At 41.7% G+C, this 23,672-nt stretch overlaps 1 protein-coding gene across 1 annotated transcript in view; it reads left to right on the top strand.

Moving 5' to 3' along the window:
• Positions 1-19,953, top strand: part of ripor1 (RHO family interacting cell polarization regulator 1) — a 34,099-nt gene extending 14,146 nt beyond the window's left edge. The window contains exons 9-24 of the mRNA XM_072386542.1: positions 167-210; positions 1,505-1,630; positions 1,874-2,022; positions 2,150-2,282; positions 5,123-5,248; positions 9,713-9,867; positions 10,049-10,715; positions 12,142-12,287; positions 14,740-14,860; positions 15,300-15,435; positions 16,991-17,140; positions 17,217-17,375; positions 17,871-18,067; positions 18,464-18,547; positions 18,724-18,814; positions 19,180-19,953. Coding sequence (XP_072242643.1) covers positions 167-210; positions 1,505-1,630; positions 1,874-2,022; positions 2,150-2,282; positions 5,123-5,248; positions 9,713-9,867; positions 10,049-10,715; positions 12,142-12,287; positions 14,740-14,860; positions 15,300-15,435; positions 16,991-17,140; positions 17,217-17,375; positions 17,871-18,067; positions 18,464-18,547; positions 18,724-18,814; positions 19,180-19,277 — 2,582 coding nt within the window. The 3' untranslated portion in view covers positions 19,278-19,953. The remainder of the gene's footprint in view (positions 1-166; positions 211-1,504; positions 1,631-1,873; positions 2,023-2,149; positions 2,283-5,122; positions 5,249-9,712; positions 9,868-10,048; positions 10,716-12,141; positions 12,288-14,739; positions 14,861-15,299; positions 15,436-16,990; positions 17,141-17,216; positions 17,376-17,870; positions 18,068-18,463; positions 18,548-18,723; positions 18,815-19,179) is intronic.
• Positions 19,954-23,672: the final 3,719 nt, after the last annotated feature.

Below are 23,672 nucleotides of genomic sequence, written 5' to 3'. Positions count from 1 at the left end.
GAACCCACTGAAGAAATGTGCATTTAGCAAGATAAAGTAGGTGGTAGAAAAAGGCTTGACTCCTCATGCTTAACTCTGTGACGTTCTTTTTAGATGGTGATATTATGGCGTTTCTGAAAATCTTTACTTCTACATTTTTATTGTTTTATTTCTACATGCCTTTCAGGTCTTGCTGGATTTGCCAGATTGTGTGCTGGTGATCAGTATGAGGTTGGTCTCTATCTCCATGCTTCTTATACGAATCAGAGTTTTCACATGAATACTGACATAAAGTCACATATATAGAAGACTTAACAGTTTGTTATGTATGTCAAGTGCTTCTAAAAACAAACCGTAAATGCAGAATACTCTGTTGATGCCCCACATTTCTTTTTCAAAAAGTACTTTCCAACTCACTTTATCCGTATTCCAATTAAGTTTTTTTTTTTTAACAGTAACCATTTTTCTTCAGATCCTCTGGCAGAGCAGTGTTTGAATTGTTGAGTGAGGCTGTGCAGGGCTTTGTTGTGGCAGAAGTAGGGATTGATTTTTGCTTTTTGTTTTCAGGTGAAACAAAAATTCCACTTATTGTTTCTGGGATTGTTTAAATCTAGAATTTTTTTTATTCACACTAACTTAGTATTAGAGGTTATTGTCCTTTGCGTGTGAAAGCACAGTGTACGATTAGTTGTACATTGTAAATGAAGCAGTCTGATAAAAGGCTTGTGTGTTTATTCACCTGTGTCCAACCCTGAAGCTACACAGGTTGTTTTAACATAATGAATGTCCATCCATCCATTTTCTATACCCGCTTAATCCAATTTAGGGTTGCAGGGGGGCTGGAGCCTATCTCAGCTGTTATTGGGCAAAAGGCAGGGTACACCCTGGACAGGGCACCAGTCCATCACAGGGCCACATAGAGACAAGCAAGACACACAAACCATCCACACTTGCACTCACACGGACGATTTGGAGTCACCAGTGGGGGGAGGCCAGAGTACCAGGAGAGAACTTGCAAACTCCACACAGAAAGAACCAGCCGAGAATCGAACCTGAACCCTTCTTGCTGTGATGTGACGGTGCTAACCACCACACCACCGTGCAACCTATGATTGAATGTTTCGTCTGTCACTGTTCACACTAAAACTTCAGTATTTCAGAGTCAATTTAATCTCTGTTGAAAAGCAATATACTGAGACTATGCTTGCAAAAGTCTGCAAGATTACTTAACTGTCTGTTAAGATTACATAACCCAAAATCAGTTTTAGGACATCTTGTTTTCCTCTTAATCTGTTTAATATACTATATAAGAAGGCAAGAGTTAAAATTATGCCTTAAAGTGATTGATCCAAGGATTTTCATTTTGTATAACTGATCATTATCATCAGTTTGGTTGAACTTAGTAATATCATATATTTGTGTTTCTGTCAGCCACCATCTAATGTTTTTAAAAACATGGAGAGTGCTCAAAAGAAGGAAGAGGAAAGATATTTGAAATTATGCAGAGCTGCAACTGTGTTTTCAGATCTTTATGAAGTACGGTCGACAGCGGTGGAAGCTCAGGGGAAGAATGGAACTCAATTCCAAACAAGTGTGGGACAATGAGGAGATGGTGTTTCTCCCACTCATCAACGAGTTCATCTCAGTAAAGGTTGTTTTTTTTCCAAATTGTCTTTTTGAACCCCTTAAATCAAACCCCCAGGTTTGTCTTTAGGTTTGATTTAAGGTTAGTTTTGTTTTAATCAATGAAATAATTCAGTCCTGGAACACTGCAATGGGACTACTATAGTTTGATAGTGTATAAGTCTAAATCTGAATGATTGACAGGAATTACCATAATTAAGGCAGTACAGCAAAAATTGCATATTCAAACAACATTTCTGTGGTTTCCCAGGTGACAGAGCTGAAGAGTTTAGCCAATCACGTGGTTGTAGGAAATGTTTCCTGTGAAACCAAGGACCTGTTTGCTGCTCTACCCCAGATGGTTGCTGTGGATATCAATGATCTTGGCACTATTAAACTAAGCCTTGAAGTCACCTGGAAGTAAGTTTTTTTCTGTCAATGGACTGATGATGGGTACTCCAGTTTGTTGATTTTTAAACCTGACATGACCTAGATTGTAGTTTTTATCTCATGTGACTTTCCCTTCTGCATTGTTTTTCCTCCTTAGTCCATTTGATAAAGATGACCAAAGTTCTGTTGCAAGCACCGTGAACAAAGCACCATCCGTCAGCAAGAGATTCTCAACAATCCTCAACCAGACCCCACCTGACACGCCATTTTTACGTGAACAAGCCTTCTATGTGAGTTTATATTTTTGTTGTTACCTTTTTAAATTAGGAGAATCTGGAAGATTTTGCTTGAAGTCACTGATTGCTGATGTTTCATGCTGAAATTCACTACAGCACTGAAAATTGCCATTGTATTGAGGACATATGGATCTTATCGTTTAGAGAGATTGATATTTACCCAATAACTATTGGTCCCTAACTGCTCCATGCACTTTATTCCACCTGCTACCTCTGTGACATGCAGTCTCTGCCTCAAAGTCTGACCAAACGGCAGCACTGGCCACTGCTGGACATCTTCAGGGGCACACTTAGCCAGAGCTGCCCCTGTAGTGACATCTCACCAGCAGGACAGCCCACTGCAGTAAGTCATGATGAAGTGGAACCCATAGACTAGAAGCAAAGAGTCCCCTGAACAAGCCTAGAACAATAGTTGCTATTTGATTGCTCATGGTGTCATGGAAGCATAAATAGTCTGTATGCAGGTTTCCAAACAGTTCTCCAGCCCATTTAATTAATAGTTGGCTATGCTTCTTTTAGAGCATGCTGTGAACTTGTGTGATAATGTAGTGAGAAATATGATGATTTATGGCTAGTACAAGAAGCAAGCACCTGGTGGCCCTCTCTTGGTGCCTGAGACTCAGTTGGGCTCAGCCTGAAAAAGCAACAGGATGCCACTTTCATGTGGGCCCACCACTCGCCAGGAGGGCATTTGAGGTAGGGTGCATTGCGAGCTGGGCTGCAGGCATAGGTGGGGCCTGGCTATTAGGACATGGAATGTCATCTCGCTGGCAGGGAAAGAGCCTGAACTGGTGTGTGAGGTGGAGTGGTACCAACTAGATGTAGTAGTGTAGCTAGTAGTGTAGCTCACCTCCACACACAAGTGGGGCTCTGGAGCAACACTATTAATATGGAGATGGACTGGTTCTGCTTGGCTTGGGTGGAGAACTTCTGAACCCAAACTGAGGACACCATCAGGCAGAGGAAACAGCACTGAGGATCTCATCAATCCGGCCAGCATGTCCTCCATTGAGGATCCGGAGTCTGAGGACTGGGGGGAAGACTTGCCCAACACCTTGGCAGAGGAGGCTACGATAGTTAAAAAGCTTTCCGATGGTAAAGCGCCAGAGGTGGACAAGATTCTCCCTGAGATGCTGAAGGCCCTGGACATTGTGGGGCTGTCTTGGCTGACACGCCTGTGACACGTCAGCGTCACATGGAGATCTGGGACAACGGAGTATCTTCCAACTACAAGGGGATCACACTACTCAGTCTGGGGATGAGGCTTGGACTGATTGTCGAACCTCGGATTCAGGATAAGTGGTGTGGTCCTCTCCCAGATTTTGGAACACTGGACCAGATCTTTCGCAGAGTTTCTATACATCTGTTTCTGCCCCGCAAAGTTACTGAAGGGGTCTGGGCCATCCAGACTACATGTGTTTTTTGGACTTTTACAACGTTTACAACCGTGTTTTGTGAGAGATTCTGTGGGGGGTGCTGCAGGAGTATGGAGTACCAAAGTCGCTTTTGCAGCCTATTTGGTCCCTGTGTAACCAAATAAGAGTGGTGTCCACATTCTTGGCACAAGATTGAACTTGCTTATGTTGCATGTTGGACTCTGTCAGGGCTGCTCCTTCACACTGATCCTGTTTATGATTTTTATGGATAGGATTTTGAGGCATAGTCGGGGAGAGGAGGGTGTCTAGTTTGATAACCTGCTTTTTGCAGATGATGCGATTTTGTTGGCTTCTTCAAGCCATGACCCTCAGCACACACTGGAGTGGTTCACAGTTGAATGTGAACTGGCCAGGATTAAAGTCCCCTCTTGGCCATGGTTCTCAACCAGAAACAGGCGATGTGCTCCTTTCGGGTCGGGGATAAGTCATTGCCTCAGGCAGAGGAGCTTAAGTACCTCAGGATCTTGTTCTTGAGTAATGGGAAGTTGGTGTGAGAGATGGACAGATGATACAAGTGGCTGTAACGGGTTTTCTTCATAGGGTGGCTGGGCTCAACCTTAGAGTTAAGGTAAGGAGCTCGATCATCTCGAGGGAGTTCAAAGGGGTCAGCTGAGGTGGTTCGAGCATCTGGTTGGGATGTCTTCAGATCACCTCCCTTAGGAGAATTTTTGTTCACATCCAACTGGGAGGCCCCGGGGCTGACCCAGGACTAATTGAAGCGCTTATAAATCCCTCTTGACCTCGTGGCTTCTGGATTTGTTATTTAGTAACAGACCTTGCTTTGCGATTAGTGAGATTCTTTTATGTATTGCCTCAGAAATTACAACAGTCTTAAGGAATAGTTCACGTTTCTGGGTGTGCTCACCAGTGCTCATAATAACAACGTGAGGCAGGTGGAAGCGGTTATCCTGTCTCAATCCAAAGTGAATAGGTTCATGTAATAATAACTGGAATTATTGTTACATGGTCCACAAAGACATATGAGCCAGTTTGGTGTGGAAGAACTTGACTGGCCTGCACAGAGTCATAACCTCAACCTGATAGAACACCTTTGGGATGAATTAGAGCGGAGACTGTGAGCCAGGCCTTCTGTCCAACATCAGTGTCTGATCTGTGTCAGTGTCTGTGCTTCTGGAAGAATGGTCAAAAATTCCCATAAACACACTCCTAAACCCTGGGGAATGCTTGCCCAGAAGAGCTGAAGCTGTTACAGCTGCAGAGGGTGGACCAAAGTCATATTAAACCCTATGGATGAAGAATGGGATGTTACTTAAGTTCATATGCGTGTAAAGGCACATGAGCGAATACTTCTGACAATATAGTGTAGCTCTCGGTCTATATTCACTCCTGGAACAGCAGACCTTTAAAAGCCTTTAAAACTATGCTGTTCTTGTTTAGAACATTCACCATCGTCGCCAGCAGTTAGAGAACGGAACAGCGTGGTCAAATTCCTCTGAATCTTCTGATGACTCCTCCAGCCCTCAGTTGTCTGCTCAGGGGCTACGCAGCTCTCCACCTCAGACAGTAAGAAACTACAAGCACTTTACTTTTGCGATGATCTACATGTCATTCTTATGCTTTCACAATTATGTTCATGATAGTATCTCTCTCCTTGTTTTTGGTTCTCTGAGGCTTTGCCTGCATGAAATGGAGGAAATAGTATTTCAAATTGTAAAGGCATAATTTGTTTAAGAATTTCACATGTACGGGGTTAAACTGTTTACTCAGGGGAACTGCCATGTAAAAAGGCCTGTCATGTTGACTACAATCAATTAAGGTAGTATCAGTAAGGCATTGAACAGCAGTGATGAGTAAAGCAGGACTGCAGTGATAAAGTGACTGTTTTCCCAGGAGACATTTTTCAGAACATCTGCAGTTTGTTTTAGGCCACGCAGATAAGCCAGAGGGCTGTCAGGTATTTTTGTTTGCGAATGAATGAGACTAAAGAAGGTTCAGTTTGAAATGAGAGACATTACAGCTAAAGACCGGAAAACAGTATTCCAGTTCAATTCAATTAATTTCAGTTTTATTTATATAGCGCCAAATCACAACAAACGTCATCTCAAGGTACTTCAATGATATAGTCAAATTCAAGCCAATTAGACTCAAATTCATTGTAATCATAATCCAATCAAATCCAATAAATTAAATTCAAAATTAGTCCAATTCATACATACAGAGCCAATTCAAAGAGTGCTGATCATGTATGCGGAGACTGGAGAGAAACCACTCTTTTAACAGGAAGAAACCTCTGGCAGAACCAGACTCAGGAAGGGTGGCCATCTGCCTCGACCAGCTCGGGTTTGAGAGGAAAGAAAAGAGGGGAAAACATACCTGTTGAGAAAGAGAAACAATTTAATGACAACAACAATGCCAAAATGTATGTCATATGAGGAAATAAAAAGGGGGGGAAACAAGAGCAAAGTGAGGAAAGGTGTGACAGATGAGGCCCCCTACCAGTCTAAGCCTATAGCACCTTAACTATGGGATGTTTCAGGATCACCTGAGCCATCCCTAACTATAAGCTTTATCAAAAAGGAAAGTTTTAAGCCTAATCTTAAAGGTAGAGAGGGTGTCTGCTTCCTGAAGCCAAACTGGCAGCTGTTTCCACAGAGAGGGGCCTGATAACTGAAGGCTCTGCCTCTCATTCTACTTTTAGAAACTCTTGGAACAACAAGGAAACCTGTTGTTTGGGAGCAAAGTGCTCTGTTGGGAAAATACCTTACAATGAGATCTTTAAGATATGATGGAGCTCGGTCATTTAGAGCTTTATATGTGAGGAGAAGAATCTTAAATTCTATTCTGAATTTGACAGGGAGTCAATGAAGAGAAGTTAAAACTGGAGAAACATAATCTCTGCTGTTAGATCTCACCAGAACTAACAGGAGAACATGGGAAAACACATATGTGAAAAGCTGGGAAACTCAAATCTTTATGGTTTGGGCTTGTTTTGCTTTCACCTGAACCAGAAGTAGCTTGTCAGTGTTACTAGAATAAATTATATGATACACAAAAGGTTTTTTCCTTAAAATGAGGTGGTGGTGGTACCTGATCGTGGGCTCACAGATGCACATGTGCCGTGCTTTCATCTGGCTCAAGCAAGTGTTGTACTTGCAGTCTATTTTAGGAGTTGTAATTACATGAATAAAAAAAAAAACGACTATTAAGTATCATTTTAAAGCATATTCATTAATTTTTTATGTGCTTTGTTGAACATTCAGTGCAGTTACATGGCAACTTAACCACCATTTACTTGCACAAGGCATAGCCAGTGGCAGAACATTTGGCCCTCCTTGGTTTCATCCTATAGAACCTCCTGATGCAGTCTTTATTCTCAAAGACCTCCTGGTTTAGACCACCTTACAGCATACATCCAGGTGCCTCTCCTTAAGTCTGTTGCGCAGGGATATTTTTATAAAAAAAAAAAAAAAAGTTCATGCATTATAAACTTTGCACTATTCTGGTGTAGACATTAATTGTGATAGTGTTCTCAATCATATCTTAATATCTTAAATCAGAAAATAGCCTCTCAACATCTTCTGAGCTGTATTGCTTTCGTATCTGACAATTTTACCACATCTCATCAATAACACGAATTATTGTGTTTTAGCTGCCTGTCTTCAGTGTCTACACTCTTTCACCTGTCTTGTCTCTCCTCTTCTCGCACTTGTTTTGTAAAAAATTTGCTGATCTTACGTTTTGCCATACCTGCAAAACTTATATTGTTAACTAATACTGGTAATATGTATTTATGTAGCATGTAGCGTTAACTTTTTCAAAGGAACTGGAGGTGTTTGGGTCCAAAAGAAAATATACTAACCCTTTTTTGTTGACCTGTCATCATCCATGTTTGCTGCAGCGAAAACATCCTTTTCTTCGTCTCTCTGGGTGTGGCGGTAAAAGGTGCTTTGTTTGACATGGTGGCCGGTGCTAATTTCGCCAAAGTGCCACCACCACTACTGGTGGTTGTGTGCAACTGCAGTTACATATGAATGAAATGACAGATCCCGACAGGGAAACGCTTGGTGAAATTACCGATTTGAAAGGCAGCTGGTGGCAGCAAGGAATTTGGCAGTGGCGGCCCCCATCAAATTCTCTATGCAGGAAAAACCCTGCACCAGAAAATTCTTAAAGAAAATGTCAACCTGTGAACAGAAGAACAGTGAACATACTCTCAATAGAAAGTGGGTCATTCAGCTAGACAACAACCATCAGCACACAAGTTGCTTGAGCAAACAAGTGGTTAAAAAAATAATAAAGATTTGTTCTAGCTGATGTGTAGGACTAATCAATAACCAATTTTTTCACATGGTCTTATGATGATAGTCTAAAATCTAATGATGGTTTAGGTCATATTTATACAGAAGTTAAGAAAACTATATGGACCTATCCATCCAACGTCCCTAGTTGAGGTCAGCAGATCCCCACCATTCACGATGTTGACGGTGCACCGCAGAAGTCCAACAACATAATCACGTCTCACTGCCATTGCCCGCGTGAGCATTGAAGTCCCCCAGCAGAATAAGGGAGTCTCCCGCAGGAGTACTCTCTCTTGCCTCCTCCAATGACTCCAAAAAGAGTGTGTACTCTAAACTGCTGTTTGCTGCGTAAGCACAAACAACAGTTAGGACTCGTCTTCCTCACCCGAAGGTGGAGGTAGGCTACCTCTCGTCCACCGGGGTAAACTCCAATATGCAGGCACACAGCCAGGGGGCAATCAATATGGGGGCAACTCTAGAGTGAAAGAGAGTCCAACCCCTCTCAAGCAGACTGGTTCCGGAGCCCAAGCCGTGTGTCAAGGTGAGTCCCACTATATCTAGCCGGAACCTCTCAGCCTCGCACACCAGCTCAGGCTCCTTACCCAACAGAGAAGTGACATTCCACGTCCCATAAGCCAGCTTCAGTCACCCGAGGATCAGGCCGCCAAGGTCTCTGCTACCCAATTCACACTGCACCCGACCCCCTTGGCCCCTCCCACAGGTGGTGAGCCCATCGGAAAGGGGACCCATGTCATCTCTTTCGGCTGTGCCCGTCTGATCCCCATGGGTATAGGCCTGGCCACTAGGTGCTCACTGCCAGGCCCTGCCCCCGGGCCTCGCTCCAGGAGGAGGCCCCGGTGACCCACGTCCGGGCAAGGGAAGACGTGCTCTAAATATGCTGTTCATCAGTGGGTTTTTTGAGCTGTTCTTTGTCTGGTCCCTCATCTAGGATGTGTTTGCCTTGGGTGACCCTGCCAGGGGCTTAAAGCCCCAGACAACATAGCTCCCAGTATCATTGGGACACGCAAACCCCTCCACCACGATAAGGTGACAGTTCATGGGGGGCCTAACAAACATTAAAGCACCACTAGATGTTTAATCTTTGAGAATATTACTCTCTAAAAGTGTCTGTTCCTTATTATTTAGCTTGGCTCTAATATTTGGAATTTATTTGTTATTTAGCTTGATCTTTCATCGGAAAAAGAATTAACACCCAAACTTTTAGAAAGAAGAGATTGATAGCATTTGTTGAATTAATTTAGAACAGGCCTGTTAGGGTTAGGGCTAACTTAGTCTGTTATGTCCCTGCACCAGACCAGGGACACTACAGCACACTGACCCTAAAATATGACAGCTGCTTCTTTAATGTGAAAATGTGAGATCACCACACACAAAGAAAAAGGTCTGCTGAATTAAAAAGTAAGTTTTTGCTCTGTGAGCGGCAGAGGCAGCATTTGATGTGCTTCAGTCCAGTTGAGCACGAACACATGTTGTGTTGCTCCGTTTGCCTTTTCCATCACATTCTCTCCTTCTAAATACAGTTCCTTTAGCCTTTTAGTGGTTATACAAAACAGATCACATGCTACATTTGCCACTGTTAACCTGACAATCTCTGACTGATAGTTGGGTTTTTTTGTTACTGTAAAGTCAGTGGTCCATGGCTAAATTGAGCTTAGTAAATATAGCTGTGATAGTAGTGGGTGGGATAACTGTACGTCCTTCACTCTAGGCTGGGGTGGTGACATCAGAGATCACAACAGCAACAGGAAGTTCCTCCCCACAGCCTGACGGAGACTCCTCCTCCTCAACTCCAAAGTTCAATCACAAAGTCAGCACTGCCACTGAGGTTCCCAGCATCCCCGAACATCTAACTGAGAGCAACAGGTAAGGTTGGATTTAGATGTTTGAGCTGTTTTTTGAAGAAATCATTTTAATTCCACTCCACATAGTAGCAGATTGATTATGGTTATATTTGTTATCTGATAACATGTGGCATGAACACAGATGAAATTACATTCTTGGTGATATGGTGTGCTCAATCATAATTATATGGACTGATTTCCAGGGACAGAACCAGTTCTAACAGTGAGGAAGAGGTGGATGCAGTGATGACTGTCAGCCACAACGTGGCACAGTATTCACGATCTCTGAGTCACATCAGTGAAAGCAGCGCTGATGGACTTGTATTGGTGGACCGGTCAGCGGGTGACCGTGGGGAAGCGATTTCTCTGGTATCTGGGATTTCTATCAGTGACATTGAGATGGAGATGCCCTGCAGATCTCCTGAACCACCCAGCCCATCTGCCTCACACACCAACATGTCCCTAAGGACATGTGTCATGGAGGAAAGCACATTAAGTGATGCTGTCAGTGACCAGCACCCACTTGGGTGTCCGCACGATGCATCCAGCACTGTCCTCACATGCTTCTCTCCCAAGACAGAGAGAGAGGACCCTAACTCTCTATTACAAATGAACACGCACTCTCACTTGGAGGACAACAGACTCCCAGAGAACAGGGATGTGACATTTGTAGCGCGGCGGGTGCCAGTGGAAGAAGACCTGCCAGATGTGGGAGCAGATCATCTTTCCAGCGAGGGTGATGATCTGGTGGACAGCAGGCTGGAGGATGCTTTGGCAGCTGTACTTTCCTCTCTGGATGATTATAGAGGGCAGTTTCCTGAGTTACAATTCCTGGAACAAGAGCTAAGGCTGCTGCGGGTTACACTGAAGGTGAGGATGAAGCATGTGTGAAAAACAAGAAAAGATGCTCCCAGATGTGAGAAGAGAAACCCAAAACTGTACACAGTTTAAAGTCCTGTTCCTGGGGATGATTGGATCCCACTTGTTTGATTTAAAGAGCTGCAGCATAAATCTCTATACATGTAGAGGATAATATTCCCCTTCTGTCCCAGTAAACTGAATATAAAATGTGGAGGCTGTGTGGGCTCATTCTCCTGTCGTAGTGTGACTATGTCGCCACAAAGATACAAAACAGGTGGTGGAGCGTACTTGTTCTGACCCCAGCTCAGCAAGGGAAAAGGAAACACTAAGACCAGTATAGGCAGGTTGAAGAAAAAGTAATTTATTGTTCAGGGATAAAGCGTAAAGAACCAAAGTCTGGAAACAGGGCCAGGACACGATAAGAACAGAAAAGACTGAGAAAATACAGTACAGCCGAGCAGTGGTAAAGATGTAGTGAGAAACAGAAAAACAAAACTACAAAATAGATAACTGCCCGGCTAATGAGCTACAGTTAACTGCCCAGCTCCTGGAACAACAACTCAAATTTACAAATAGAAAAAGATTCAGCCCAACCAACCTGGCTATACATAAAGGCAGGTGGCGCCTTAGGTGACCGCCTGTGTGGCCGATGCCAAGAGGTTGCATAAATGTTGGCAAAGACGGATGAACAAGGGTTTAGGCCTTACACACATCACATGACAAAGAGCCAGAAGGGTAGTTTACCACACAGTTCAGGTCTTTAAGCTCTGCAGAAGGCTGAGGACGACCCATTCATTTGAATCAGCTGGAGCAGGGAAACATGGAAAACATGCAGGGCGGGGTGCCTTAAGGACCAGGATTGAGAAACACTGATCCAGTCAATCCCAGTTAGGGAACTGCACAGCTGAGCCAGCAAACCAGAACTCTGCAGTCACTTTAATCACACACATGAACTGCATATAAAACAGGCTTGAAGCCAACAGTGTCTCTGAGGACATGAGTGACAGAGCTTTTGAATTCCCAGCGCTGTCATTTCAGTATGTGGGATGAATTCAGTGAGTTCCCATCACTCTGCCAACTTTGACCCTCACTGTTCTACACCTACTTTTGCATGATGACAAAAACATATTTTGACTTATTTTTTACATTTCTTAACAAAAAAACATCCAAAAAATTCCTTGTGGTAAATCAACAGAATATACTGGACTACATATGCCTCAAGAAATCTCAAGAAGTGTGCAGATTAGTGATCTACGCACATACATGTCCATCCTGTGTGTGCTGCTGCGTGCCAGCTTTATTTGGTGACAGTGTGAGTCTGTTTGTGCTCAATATTCTTTTATCCATGTAATCCCCTTGTTGTCCTGTTTGGCACTATATGTGTATGTGCCTGTTTGTGCCCTCACTGGCTTTATGTGTATGTGGGTCTGTGCAGGGTGGTGGGCAAAGCCGCTCGCCCAGTGTGGGCAGCCTCACAGTAGAAACTGCTTTGGGCAGCTTTGACTTCCTCAACACATCAGACTGGGAGGAGGAGGAGGAGGAGGAGGAGAAGACGAGTGACAAGAGGAGGAGAAATAACAGGTTAGTGTGGACAACCGAAATGATGCACAGTCAATATTAGTGCCACTAATCAGAACCACTGAGTGGTGATACACTGAGACATGCACTCATTAGAATGACTTGACATGCATCAGGATTCCTTAAAAACTTCCTGTTACTGCCCAGCTTCAGGCTGACACAGCTCTCATTGTTATTGTAGATTCATGCTGCCATCTAGTGGAGCTTTGGTGTATCCCTTAACCTTACACAGAAGAAATACCTGCTTTATCCAATTAAGCGTCGTGAATAGGTCACCAGTACGTCACAGAGGCACAACCATGCAGGCTCACACTCACAAGTCACCAGTTAACCTGACATGCATGTTGTTGGGTGGTGGGAGGAAGCTGGAGTACCCAGAGGAGAACATGCAAACTCCACACAGTCAGTGGGATTCACAGGAGATAGTTGAGTATCATGAGTGGAATAAATGACCCAAATCTAGAGATGATTGGTTACTCTTTGTCCGAGATATAGGGGGGAACAGAATATTTCAGAGTGAGAAAAACAAGCTGGCTGAAATAATCTGTTCCCCCTTTAATGTTTTAAACACACATTTGCTTTAATTTTTTTTTTTTTTAAAGAAAGACCAATTATGTCACAGGGACAGTGTGTTTGAGGAGAGGAATACATGCAGTAAGTTATTTCAATACTACATCTGCTCGAGCAGATGATTTTCAGACACAGAGCACATTAACTGACATTGGCCGCGAATCTGGGAAACGCGGCCATTAATGATTAAAAGTCATGGTAGCTACTAGAAATCTCTTTAATTTATCCAGTAATGTGTTGCATTTTATATAATAAATGTGGTTTGCAGGAATAACGTGGAAAACGTCCTGTAAGTTTTATTTTTCATGCCCAGCAGACCGAGCTTCCAGCCTTTTATTTCAGCAGTAAGAGGAAATAAACACGATGTGTGGGAACACAGTGTTTGGGTGACTGACTGTTACCTCTTAAACTATCGTTCAAGTGAACACGACTCTGCTTGGAAAAGACGGTTCTCTCAGCGTAAAAATACCCACCAAACTGTGTCAAAGACACGTTTTATACTGGGAGGCTGCAGGTTCAAAGATAAAATAACAACCGTGACACAATAAATGATTTTGTTTTGTCGGTTTACCTACAACTTGATCAGAAATTACGTGCAGACTGTAGAATCTGTCACTCCGGCTGTTGTGCGCGCTCCCGACACCAGGGGAACAGATTATTTCAGGGGAACAGAATTTCGCACAACACCGGGTATGGATAGTAAGTCAGTGTGCTATGGAACTGTTATGTTTGACTTTATCATTTGAAGCTACTTGCAGCTTATTTTATGTTGGCAGCAGCCCAACAACCTGCACAGTGTGATTTTCTTTTCTTACTTTAAAGCTTTTTATCAGCACAGTTTTATTCATTAATTTGTTCTTGATTATCATTTTTTATTGATGCTGCAGACAACTTTTCTGCTCTCTGAGGTTACTTATTCCGTTTTGTTTTTTTCTACTATGGAAAAAGTAGTTCATGGAACCAATCCCCTGCCAACATGTTATAATATAATGGTTTGGAATTTAATGTTGTGGATCAGCACAGAATAATTCAAATTAGTGGAGTGAAATAAAAAGAAAAATAATTATTCAGAAATATTCTTGCATGCATATGTGTTAGGCTTGTGAAGCTGAACCTTACCCATAGAAGTTACATCATTATTTATACTCAACTGATATGAAACCTATTGATTCTTTATTGTCCCAGCTAAGATATTCAGTTTCACGAGTCTGTGCAGTGTACCAAACAAGCAATTATGTCATCAAGTATAACATTTTGCAATGATCATTTAACACGTCATTGGGATCCTACCCCTGCATAATATGGGATGTAATCAGAGGTGTCATGGCAGGGGGATGAATCTTCTCCAAGCAAGCTCTCTTCCTCCTGAAGGATCATAATCTGTGTCCACACGTTAGTGGGGGGAACAGTGGATAATGTGGGTGGGTGGTCTCACTTACGATTGTCTTTGTTAAACACTAGGCAACTTTCATTCATTTCTGATGGACATGAAGTGGGGAGACAGTGACTTTCCAAGTGGTATGTGCTACTGGTGTGAATGAAATTTTATCAGCAACAGGTAATATTGTGAAGAAATTAAATGAACAGAACAACTGGAAGTAAGAAGTCTTTGTTGTGAACAAATCTGGATAGTTATTTCTATGATTAGTGCAGCACATTTGAAACTACTGACCTGTTCAGCTGTCTGCCCATGGATGAGGATGTTCATCAGTCCTTAGTTGGAGAAGTTTGATGAATGATGCAGCAGTTCTTTTGGTTTTCTCTATGTTCAGTTGCGGATAAGAATCAAACACCATTTCTATAAAATGTGATAGAAAAAAGAATGGGTTTGTTGAACCAACAGAATCTTAATCATAACACTGTGAATGTATTTTTATCTGTGTAGGCCTCGAGAAGACAGAAGCTGGGACAGCCCGTCCTCACCCCCCTCACCTCTCACCACAGGCTGCACCGCTCTAGACTGCTCCCTGGTGGTGCATCTCAGGAACTGCAGTGCACAGCTGCTGGTAGGAGTTGAATGATTTCCCACACACAGAATAAGTGTCATGACTTCAGTCTGTCAAGGATCCAGCTCAGCAGAGATGGTTCCTGTGTGGTATATCTGTTTGACCTCCACTATTTAGAATAAATAACATGAAGGTGATAAATTCTCTGTAGGCTTCATCAGCAGTCTTGTTTGTTGTAATGTTTATGATGGTTGTGTTATTGAAAAGAAGTGCGTGTTACTCTAACACTACATGTTGTAACACCAAGGGTCAACGTTCTGTGGAAATCAACAAAAGATTGGTCTGTGTTTTGATAAATATGTCATTTAATCAGGCTGCTTTGTAGCGTTTCATTGGAAGTGGACTGACCACAGAGGATCAGTGTTCCTGTTGTTCTGATGATGATGCTTCATAAATGTTCCTGGTTGGTGTAAAGTGACATGTGGCATTATGCATGCAGCGTCTGGGAATGTTTGGACCTCTGCGCTGTGGAGAGATGTATGCCTTAGACAGACTGCTGAGAGAGGCTCGTGTCTTCGAAATTATTCGTGGCATCATCAAGGATAATCCACGCCGCTTCTCACAGCCTGCTGAAGGTACGTTGTGGTATCTCTGAGTCTGAACATGCAGCCCTCTGGTCCATATTCAGAAGAGGTTATCAGTCACAGTGGTGTCCCACTGGACAGTTTCCACTGACATGTGGGTTTGGATATTTAAGATAAAGCTGTTTTTAAAGTCCATTAAAAACTTTTTACATGTAGTAAGATATGTTTAGATATATTTGTTCCCCTGTTTCAGACAAAATGAGTGGTTTCTATTATTGTTTGCTTTACACTTTAAACTTGATGGTTTTCTATCCCTAAATCAGTGTGCTCTGTATGAAACCTCAGTACCTTTGTATGGAGCAATTTTAAGGATTCTGTGGAAGGCAAAATTCAAATTTACCACCTGAAAGGGATCAAATGCTTCCGCTGATTGAGCAGAAAATAAAAAATAAATAAACCCTTAAGATCCACTGCAAAACACCAGAAACGTGGAATGTCCGATTTTCAAGTGTAACTTATAAATCCTGCTCAATTTAGCATTTTTATCACTTATACCCCTAAATGTGCCCCAAACACCTTTTATCTCATGTTTACCCACTACAAACACATAAACCAGGCGGTCAGCAGTCGCCACTGCCAGCGAGTCTCCTTCATAGTGTTCTTGTCTTCATGTGTACTTTAACTGGAACACTGCTTTGGCTTTGGCAACTACAAGTAGAGTACAAGTATCCAGATAAGAAGGCATACTGAGAGGCCCTCCATCAGACCGAGCAGGAAGACGCCGTGTTGAAGTGAACTGCCGGGTGTGTGTGGGGAATGTCCACTTCTGATTGGAAAACTGATGGATTTGGAAACATTTATCACTCTTACACTGCGATCTGTGTCGGGTGCTGACACTAACAGCTTAAATAACTCAACTTTGTCAGTGGCACATGTTGTGTTCACTAGGAATCACGTTCGTAGCGTGTATAGGAGGTGAGGGAGCCCCCTCAGCTAGCTGTCACTCATGATTCCACACTAAGGTCATCTGAAACCCCGCCCCTCCCACCAGAATGGGGCCAAAAGTTTTAACCAAAAAAAAGGAACCTGAAGTTGAAAAAAAGGTTTTGATTGAAAATGTAAAATTTGAGACTTAAGAAAACAAATCTCAAACATAAATTCAACGATTAAACAAAAATACCTGTCCAGGTGTAGGTGTACTGCCTCTCGCCCAATGACAGCTGGGATGGGCTCCACCCTACCTTAGCATAACATAGATGTAAACTGAACAGAACTTCACCAAACTCTTTTGTGACCTGATAAGACTAAAGGTTGGAAGAAAGTTTCAACTTGGTGGTCAGATGTTGTATCTCCTTCTGTGATGTAGACCCGTGTTTCTGTTGCAGCTAACTCTGCCAACGATGATGTATGCTTCATTGTACATAACATTCAGGGGGAAAAGCATATGCTAAAGGAATGAGTTGTGTCTACCTTCAGTCACATGGTTAAAAAGGCAGTTGTATGTTTGAGTGAAGTCAAATTTCAGTGGTCTACAATGAACTGACGTTAGGAGTAACAGTTCTTTTGCATTCTCTCTCCTGACTCTGTCCTGCCTCCTCTGTTACAGTGATACCACAGCTGGGCCAGTACCTGGGTGCTGTGTCACTATGGCAACAGTGTGTGGGACAGGCCAGTGTGTACTGTGTTTCTGTTGAGAACTTTCTGGCTACACTGTCAACAGTCTACTCCAGCATGCTGCGTGAGAGGGCAGACACAGGTACAACAGCATGTGAGTGTGCACAGTGCACGATAGCAAGTGTGCCATGTTAACTCTTGTGCACGTGTTTCTGCAGTATTTCTGTGCCTGGCTGAGCGAGTTTTGGATCAGAGGTTACCACGACGAGGCAGCAACAAAGATGGAGTGACGGTGACGCTGTTCCAGCTGTGGACTTACTTGGAGTCTAACGGCAACAGTGATATGGAAACGCACATTACTGAGCTGGCAGAAGAGGGTACACACACACACGCACACACACACACACACACACACACACACACACACACAAGCGTACTACACAACTACAGTGCGAGTCAACATTGATTGCATCCATGACTTTTAAGTCCAGAAATTAGAATATGTAAAGAAGTGAATTCTTTCTCATCAAGTTTCTTCTGCTCTCCTGGAACAAACCAAGCAGTTCTGTGACAGTGGTTTCAACATCTTTGGTTGTTATCTTGTAAACTTTTGAAATAAAGTAATCATCACTGTGAAAAACAAACTGGTCATTCCATTCATTGTTTAATTCTGAATTGAGAAACTGAGACTGTTTGTTGATTCTATTTTGCCTGAGGAAGTAGTGGAATTAATGATGCCATGACTTGTCTGCATTGAAGCCGTTGTTAATAACTGATTTTTAGAAGTGTCAATGAAGCTAGCTAGCACTGTAAATGAATGCAGAAAAGATTCTCCTAAGTGACACTAATGATTAATAATCTGCCTCCAACAGTGTGGTTGTTGCAGAACCTGGCATCATGTGACCAGGATGTGATCATAAACAGCCTGCGGCGTCCTGCAGAGTGCAGCCTGAGGAGAGAAGGACTCCATGCTGTAGCCAAACTGTTGAAAGATCCACGAGCCAAAGTGTCAGCCTCTGCCAGCTCTGTACTGCGAGGCCTGGCTGCTCAGCCCAGACACAGAGAGCAGGTGAGGGATGGGTGGATACATTCTGTGGGCACATTCTTAAAACAGACAAATATAGATATTTTCTCATTGATTAATGATTGTCAGGATGTTAAAAGTCCATACAAAGAAAATCTGCCCTTATTTCTCATGAGCATCTCTCTTTAAAAGCATATTGATGGCATTTGAATTATTTCGAAAGAGGAAGTGAGCCATGATGTGATGGACATCGTTGAATCAGGACCTGTTATCTAGATGACATTTTACTGTATAGCAGTGACATAATTTTCCATTGTGTACTCACATGTTGTACAAAAAGATGATATCAGTTAATGCGTGTACTTCAGATGCCATCTACCTCTTTGCACGTGGTGCAGCAAAGACAGTGAGCACTCTGCACTTTGTCCGTTTCCCTCTCAGGCTTTGGTAAGCTGTTTGGAACTGCTGGAAGATGAGAACGTGGACACCAGGGTCTGTGGATGCAAGGCCTTAGCTTGTCTCAAGGTACGGGCTGTTCCCTCACGTCCAGAACTCGTCATCTCCATGAAATGCAATCTTAGGACAACACTGATTTAGTTAAAGTTACAACAGTGGTCAGATTTAAACAATCTACTGCAGTCTAGTGTCTGTATCATACTTAAAACTTAATCATACTATATTCCTAATTGCTGTCATTCCAGGCCAAAGAAAGCATTGATCAGTTGGTGTATCTCTGCCGGACAGACAAGGAGGAAGTCCGAGATGCTGCCAAACAAACACTGCTTTTGCTGGGTAATAATAACCTTCACATTTCTTAGAGAGCGAGACAAATGCAAAGAAAGTGATTTTTTTTTCAGATACCAATGATAGAAATCTGAGTCTGAAAGTTGCAAATACAGGTGCTGGATATGAGTCCAACTTGGTCCAAAAATGGTTAAGAATGGTGACTCCAGATGTTTTTCCCCATACAGTTATTTCTTACACGGTTCATTTATGTATTTGTGAAGTTATGAAGATGTAAAAGCAGTAAAAAAAAAAAGAAAAACAGTTTTTTCTTGTTTAGTCCCATTTAACTTTGCCCAACACAAGATTAATACATTTATGAATTAATGCAGCATTTCCCTTTTTGTTGTTCTTCCCTTCATCATGTGGAGCAGGTGAGGAGGGGAAGATGGCCCACAGACATGTGGAGATGTCCCAGGACAGCTTACCACGACTCTTTGCTCCAGGAAGCATGGCCAGCACAGCATTCTAACAGTGCTCACTGACACAAACCAAACCACTCCAAAGACAGCAACACATTCTGAGTGTATGATTCATTTTGTTTATGCTTTTACATAATGACACCTGAATGTCTGCAGTGCTGGTATTCTACTCCACTACTCCAAGTGCATTACCTTGTAGTAGCTAAAATGACCATGACAAACACTGTAATATAGAAAAGAAAAAAAAGACGAAAACTTGGCATGATACTTAATACTAACAATCAGTCACAAACACAGATGCTTATCAAAGGGCTGCTAATAAATCTCAGAGTAGGTTGGACTGTACTGATGCTGAGAAGAACTTAGTATTTTGTCCAAATACACAGATATCACAACTGATGTTTGCAGAACAGAGGAAGCTGAAAAAAAATCTCAAAAAATATACTTTCAATATTTCTATATTGGGGTGTCTCACTTGGCTGTCTGGGAGACTGCGTTTCTGACTGGTTAAATGATGAACCAGTAAGTGTTCTTTGATTAATTGCTTCATTCTGCAGTGTCATACTGCACAGATACAGCCGTCTGTAGTGTGGGCTGCAGAGCGGTGTGACAGGCCTGCTCTGCCTGGACAGCTTTTTCTGTGAGGAGACTGACGACTGAACAGTCATCACACCAAATGGCTTCGCTCTTGCAGTTCTGCCTTCTCTATAGCCACTGGCTCCACAACTAGTCCATTAGAATTTTGCCACATGGCTGTGGTTGCCTGTGTAGAGTTCCTGCAGCAAGGCTTTTGTCCACTTTAGAAGCCAAGTCACAGTCAAGTCCAACTTAAACCAAATCCAGATCAATTTCCAAGAAAAAACACAGTACTCATGAAATGATTGACATGCTGTTGCCTATTAATCTGCCTTAATAAGAAAATATGAGTTTCATCCTTCTACACATACATATGACCTTGCACAATGACAAAGCAATCTTGTTACAACACAGAAGCACATTTTGTATTGTTATCACTTATCAGTGACAAACATGACGCCTCTGTGGAGAAGTTACAGTATATTCACAGCAGAAATTGGTCTCCTGCAAGGCCATATTAATTCAAAGTACTGATCAAAACTGCAAAGACAGAGATGATTAAGTCTATGTTTTAGGGCTGAACAAGATGAGATTTAAATACTGGAACCTTTACATCCGGAACTGGGCACTGCAGTAAGGAGTGGGCTGATAGAAGCTGTAGAGGAAATCAACATGCCCCCACTGGGGTGATGTGTAGAAACAAATACTGACGGGGAAATGTATTGATTTGCTCTGAAAATGCAAATATTTGAAGCTTGTTGAATGTATTCATATCTAGAAGTAGAAGTAGAGGAGAAGACTTCCAATACTGTAAAAGTCTGCCTGAACCAAAGAGACGGAATGGTTTCAGTAATTTGAGACCTCAGCATCCTGCCTCCTGGTGGCACAGAAAAGGAACTGTCAAAAAAAAGATTGAGCACGTTCATTTTTGAGTGGAAATCATCCTCCTATGAAACAGAACCCCATGCTTTTTTGGCCCAGTAAATGGATGAATCTATGTGTCTGTATATACTCACACTGTGGAACACTACACAGAGGTTGCTTTCAGTGCCCTTACTCACTATCATAAGTCTATGGAAATGGAGTGACTGTGCAATTCATTATTTAGTCATTTTATTTTATTTTGTTGGAGCAGAGTTTTAATGTGTCTGTTGTTTTCTGTACCACTGATACTTTAACAGGGCATGGGTAGTCTTTTCTTTTGGATCACTGAATTTTTACCATTACAGGCTGCTAATGTCCTGGAAATTAAATTCACATTAATAACACTTACGTGCAAACAGTAACTCTGATGATGCCTGGTTTAAAGAAGTAGCTCAATTAGTTGTGTTTCCTGTTGGCATCCTTTAACATTTAAGTAATTGGGAATCGTTTGCCCACAACTTGGGTTAACTTTGAGTAAACTGGCTTCCTGCAAGAGAGCAGAAACTTACCCCCAACCATACTGGTGTTTATGTATGTGGATGCCTTTTCTACACTTCACAGTTAGGATAATTACATATGAATGTAGGTCTCCATGAAGCTGCTGATCATATATAACAAACACTGATTATTATTTTGCACTTGCTGACATAACATTTTATGTTATTAAGATGTTATTATGTTATTCCAACTTCATATTGTCTGTATTTTAAACTGACTTAAATCATAATTACAAGACCTGATGAAGAAGATGATGACTCCTTATGACAAAGCTGTTTATGATGATTTTTCTCATAATGATACAGTAATTAGCAATGGATAAGGGACAAATTATCCTTCCTTTTAGTTGGGTGAATATAATTACTTTTCCATTCCTCAGCACAGTATATGTAGGGTGTAGATTTTTGGAGTCATGTTTTGGGTTTTCCTGTGTGACAGGCACTCTGATAGCATCATTTCAACAACCGCATAACTACATTTTAAAAAAGAAAATCTTTGGTAACTTGATTTTTGTACTGCACGCATTTGTACTATACATGTGGCTACATATGTCAGAGGTGTACAGGATCACACAAACTGCTGAAGAATCATGCATTTTAATGTCAATTCCCAGCAAAATATTAATTGGGTTTCTAAGTGCTATAGTGACATTATGAGTCATCCTTTTTTCAGCAAGGTTACCTCAGCCCAGTAACTCTGCATAATTAGTATCTCCGTAAGTTAAACTTTACACCAATGCTATGATGAAATCCAGCTGCTTTGAATGAGCATTGTTGTTGCAGGAACAAAAATAAATTACTGCATGCAGGAAACAGTATAACATCCACAGCCAAAGTGTCAGTAATGCTCCACGGATAGCAGAGGTCATTTGTTGGTCAGTCTGCTCATTTGGTTCGGAGTGATCCGGTTCTGAGGGCCAGAAGAAGCTCCGTTCAACTTGGCATTCCCCTCACCAGAGGAACAGAAGTCACCTCACCTGTTCAGTATGGCCAATCTGTAAAACAAATGGCACTCTAAAGTTTGCACGCTAAAATGCTAAACTTTGTGAGTAAGCTTTCACTACTAAACATCAGCGAGTTAGCATTGTTCATGTGAACATGTTAGCATTTATTCTGCAGCCTCACAGAACCGCTGAGCTTGGCCCGAGTCTCTGTAGTCATGTTTTCTCTTGTATGAGCTTTTATATCTCCACCAACAGTTTTGAACTTTTTGTGTAACACAATAAGAAAATACGGTCTTTTTAATCTGACTGCTGACAGTTTTTAAACTTCACCCAGTGTGTGAATATGCCATGAACTGAAAACAGCAATTAAGGTCATTGTGAAGTATGCCAAAAGGACACAGCTTTTGTTTTCTATACAGACCATTATGTTCCTGATGTATAATGTGCCAACACGCTTTGCTTTTCTAGAAATGACTCATTAATGGATTCAGTATTTTTTTCACACTTTTATTTTGATGCATCATAGATGCAGAACTACTGAAAGCAATGAAAAAATATTAAAATAACTGACTTATAGATATTTTTTCAGCTGCTACAGATGATGAGACAACCTGCCAGTTGTGTTGTTTGGTCTGAATGTTTTGTTCTACAAAACATTAGATGATTAGAATAGGATGCAATGTCACTGGAATCACTGAGATCATGATTAGAATCATGGCATGTATATCTAAGAAGGTCACCACTGTTTTTAATGTATTTATCACTGTTAATTTCTCTACTAAGGTAGAAATCCGCAACTATACCTCTGCATCCAAATAGCATCTCACAGTTTTTAAGTGCCTCAAATATCAGTAATGGCAGAGAATGACATAGGATGTAGATTAAATATTTTATTTAAGAATGGAAAAACTGTGAAGCAGTGGAAAAAATACTGCAATGCAACATACACACACATAGTATACATGCATGTATGTATATAGTATACTATATATGTGTGTGTAAATTGCGCAGCATAGGAAACTTTTTTTTTTCCATTTGACTTTTTTCTGGTATTCTGGTGTCAAATGTATAAAGAATATTAAATATTTGTTCAAAGATTGTTTGTGCAATTGATTTTGTTAATTACGTCATGAACTACAGACTAATAGGTAAATAATACAGAGAAATGTTATGCAATCTTCTAGAGTTAGACTTCATGTCCATAAATCATGCTGCATTCATGGCATGTATGGACGTTTTATAGCCCAAATATGCCGCTGGAATATGCTGGTTCTCATGAGAAGGTGTCAAAAATTACCTGGCAGTGTACACCAGGAGGGCAGTAAAATGTGATATACTGGATCATATGGGATTAAAACGTTGCTATATATTAAAATCAATTTCAGGCTTTGAATAAACTGTTCTCTGTGGAATTTTGTTTCTCCTTATTTTCAGATCCAAAGTCTTAAAATATTCCGTTTTTTTTCCTTCAAGCTCTACTTAAATATAGATTTAGAGGAGTCGA

Source organism: Leuresthes tenuis, unplaced genomic scaffold, assembly GCF_036924035.1.
Source record: "Leuresthes tenuis unplaced genomic scaffold, fLeuTen1.0.hap1 SCAF_5, whole genome shotgun sequence".
NCBI lineage: Eukaryota > Metazoa > Chordata > Actinopteri > Atheriniformes > Atherinopsidae > Leuresthes > Leuresthes tenuis.
The sequence above is the reverse complement of the archived record's forward strand: the minus strand, read 5'-3'. Positions and strand labels throughout refer to the sequence as shown.